This window comes from Dasypus novemcinctus, chromosome X (assembly GCF_030445035.2).
Source record: "Dasypus novemcinctus isolate mDasNov1 chromosome X, mDasNov1.1.hap2, whole genome shotgun sequence".
Classification (NCBI taxonomy): Eukaryota; Metazoa; Chordata; class Mammalia; order Cingulata; family Dasypodidae; genus Dasypus; species Dasypus novemcinctus.
This window is the reverse complement of record NC_080704.1, coordinates 59,592,147-59,595,085: the sequence shown is the minus strand read 5'-3', so window position 1 is coordinate 59,595,085 and position 2,939 is coordinate 59,592,147. Positions and strand designations below refer to the sequence as shown.

The window sequence follows — 2,939 nt, the reverse complement described above, 5'->3', positions numbered from 1 at the left end:
CCTGACTCTCCTCTCCCAGACCTTCCTACTTCCATCAGTTATTTTCACCCTCACACTGCATCATGCCCTGCCTCTTCCCAACCCTGGATATCTCCACTAACCCTCCATTTATCCAGCCACCTAGGGTTAAACACTGACCTCCTTTCTGGTCCAAGTTGTAAATCACCTAATGCAAAGACGGTATGAAGTTTCTAAGTGGGAGCTTACTAGACAGAAACCCACTTCAGACATAGGGAGTAAAGACTGCTGTCAGTATTTTACTTCCTCTCTCTTCCAAAGAGTCAGTTAGTAGGCTGACTTTCTTTCATCCTCGAAATATGATGTAGAATTAACAATTTTTTGACAATAAAAAAATTCTGTATTTTTGAAAATGAAACCAACATTTTTATTTTATTCATTACAAAATTCATTCTATAAAAGGCAACTTGAAAAAAGGAAATCTCGGGGGCATAGGCAGGCCCTTTTGAAGGAGAAGGGGGCCTGGAATCAAAGGTTAACATCAGGTAAGTGCTGAGTGGTGGAGTCATGGGGAAGGAGGCTTCAAAAGTGCTCTTATTTGTTGCTGGCTAGCAAAACTCTTAAACTACACAGGTAACCAAGGAGCAGGTGGCCAATTCAGCATAGTGAATGGGTGTCAGTTACTTCTTTGGGTCCTGGATGGTGCTTATCTCGGGTCACAGAAAAGGAAGTGTAGCAGCTGACGTGCTCCCTACTTTGGCCTACTCTCTAGGAGATGCAGGGCTCAGGGCATCTAGCTCAGGCAGCAAGGCACGCCTAAGGCTAGCAGGGCTAGGAGTGGAGATGGAACTCAGGCCAAAACACCCAGGAAGAGAGGAAGAGGCGCTCCAGTCAGACAACCCAGAGGGAGAGGAGGAGGGGCCCAGGCTAGGAGACCCAGGGGGAGAGGAGGTGGTGCTACTCTCACCATCTAGCAGCGCCAAGAAAGGAAAATATCTGCCTGGAGGTGAGGGTGAGGAGGCACGCATGCGGAGCGCACGAGCGGGCTGGGAGGCAAGGCTTGGGACTTCCGGATCAGGGGAGTTTGAACGGCCCTGGAAGACAAGCCTTCTTAAGGCGAAAGCAGGCGGGGACGAGGGACCCTGGCCAGTTGGCCCAGGTGGAGAGGGTTGCCTGCGGAGGGCTGATCTTCGCTGGGTGGCGCAGCTACGGAGGACAGGGCCTGACCTGGATACGCGGCTGCGGAGAGCAGGGCCCGGCGAGGTGGCGCGGCTGTGGCGATCAGGAACCAGCCTGGATGCGCAGCTGCGGGGAGCAGGGCCGGGCGCGGTGGCGCGGCTGCGAAGAGCAGGGCCCGGTGGGGTGGCGCGGCTACGAACTGCAGGGCCCGGCGGGACGGCGCGGCTGCGAAGAGCTGGGCCCCGCGGGTTGGAGCGGCTGCGAAGAGCAGGGCCCCGCGGGGTGGCGCGGCTGCGAGGAGCAGGGCCCCGCGGGGTGGCGCGGCTGCGGGGAGCAGGGTCTGACCTGGATGCGCGGCTGCGGAGAGCGAGGCTCGGCGGTGTAGCAAGGCTGCGGAGAGCAGGGCCTGGCGGGGTGATACGGCTGCGGAAGGCTGGGCTCGGCCCGGATGCGCGGCTACGGCGAGCAGGGCCTGACCGGGTTGCTCGGCTGCGCAGAGCAGGGCCTGACCTGGATGCGCGGCTGCGGAGAGCGAGGCTCGGGGGCGTAGCAAGGCTGCCGAGAGCAGGGCCTGGCGGGGTGATACGGCTGCGGAAGGCTGGGCTCGGCCCGGATGCGCGGCTACGGCGAGCAGGGCCTGACCGGGTTGTGCGCCTGCAGAGAGCTGGGCCTGGCGGTGTGGTACGGCTGCGGAGAGCTGGGCCGGGCCCGGATGCGCGGCTGCGGAGAGCCGGGCCTGGCTGTGATGCGCGGTGGTGAAGACCAGGGGCCGTCGGAGTGGTGCGGCTTCGGAGAGCAGGGCCTGGTGGTGTGGCGTGGCTTCGAAGTGCAGGGCCTGGGCGGGATACATGACTACTTGTAGAAGCCTGAGAACGAAGGCTGCGGCTGGGCTGAGACCTTGGAGAAGATGGCGGCAAAGGTTCAGAAAACTGAGGCCTGGAATCCCTAGTCAAAAGACTCACAGCATTCTGAGGCTGGGCAGGCTCCTTGCTGTAGGGGTACTTATTGCCTCTGTTGTTCCCTGTGCTCTTGGTCTGGGTCACGTGTCCCCTGATCTGGCCAGTGCCCCTTGTGGGTTTCCCCATGGTGACTTTGCTGCCCGCGTGCATGGTCTGGATATCCTGACCGGTCTCGGCCACCGCACATTTATGGTCTGCGTGAGAACTCTGGCTTCTTCGGTGCTTGGAACTCCTTTTCACCTGCCCGCAGCCTGTGGAAGGCATCCCGGGGGTCTCAACAATGATCGAAACTGCAGCAGTGGTGGAGGAACCTTCCGAGATGCTGTACACAGAGCCAGATGGAGACTGGTCGCTTGATTCTGGAGGAACCCAGGCAACAAGATCTGAGCTGCTGGTTCCGAAGCAGGCAGGGACGACCTTGTTCTTGTGCCCGATGGGCATTTCATCCCGGGTGGATTCAGGTTGCTCCTGCTTCTGCTGCTTCTCCCAGTATGACTGGGTGGCCATAATGCCAGGCTCACAGAGTCGAGATGGAGGAGCACCACGGCAAACACCGCCTCAGTAGGGCTAGCGCTAGATTAGAAAGAGGGGGCGGACCCTAGTCCAATATTCGCTTCTGACTGGTGAGCTGGATATCACGAGACTTGCCTATTTCCCAGAGCAGTCCAATCCAGATCTATCTCACGGCAAACTAGAGGGTGTGCTGCACCGCTCTGGACTCTTGTGTGGCTACTTAAATAATGAAAATTCCCCCATCCTTAATGAGGAACCCTAAGGGTATGCGTGTGTGGAAACTGGGGCGGAAGGGGGTGGGGAACAAGTGGCTGTCTCTGGAAAATAATT

General features: G+C 58.5%; 1 protein-coding gene across 1 annotated transcript; it reads right to left on the bottom strand.

Annotated features, from left to right (window-relative positions):
- Window positions 1–719: 719 nt before the first annotated feature.
- On the bottom strand, window positions 720–2,603 carry EZHIP (EZH inhibitory protein). The gene has a single exon (XM_058291087.1). It carries the CDS (start codon window positions 2,601–2,603, stop codon window positions 720–722), a length of 1,884 nt encoding a protein of 627 aa, XP_058147070.1.
- Between the last annotated feature and the right edge of the window lie 336 nt (window positions 2,604–2,939).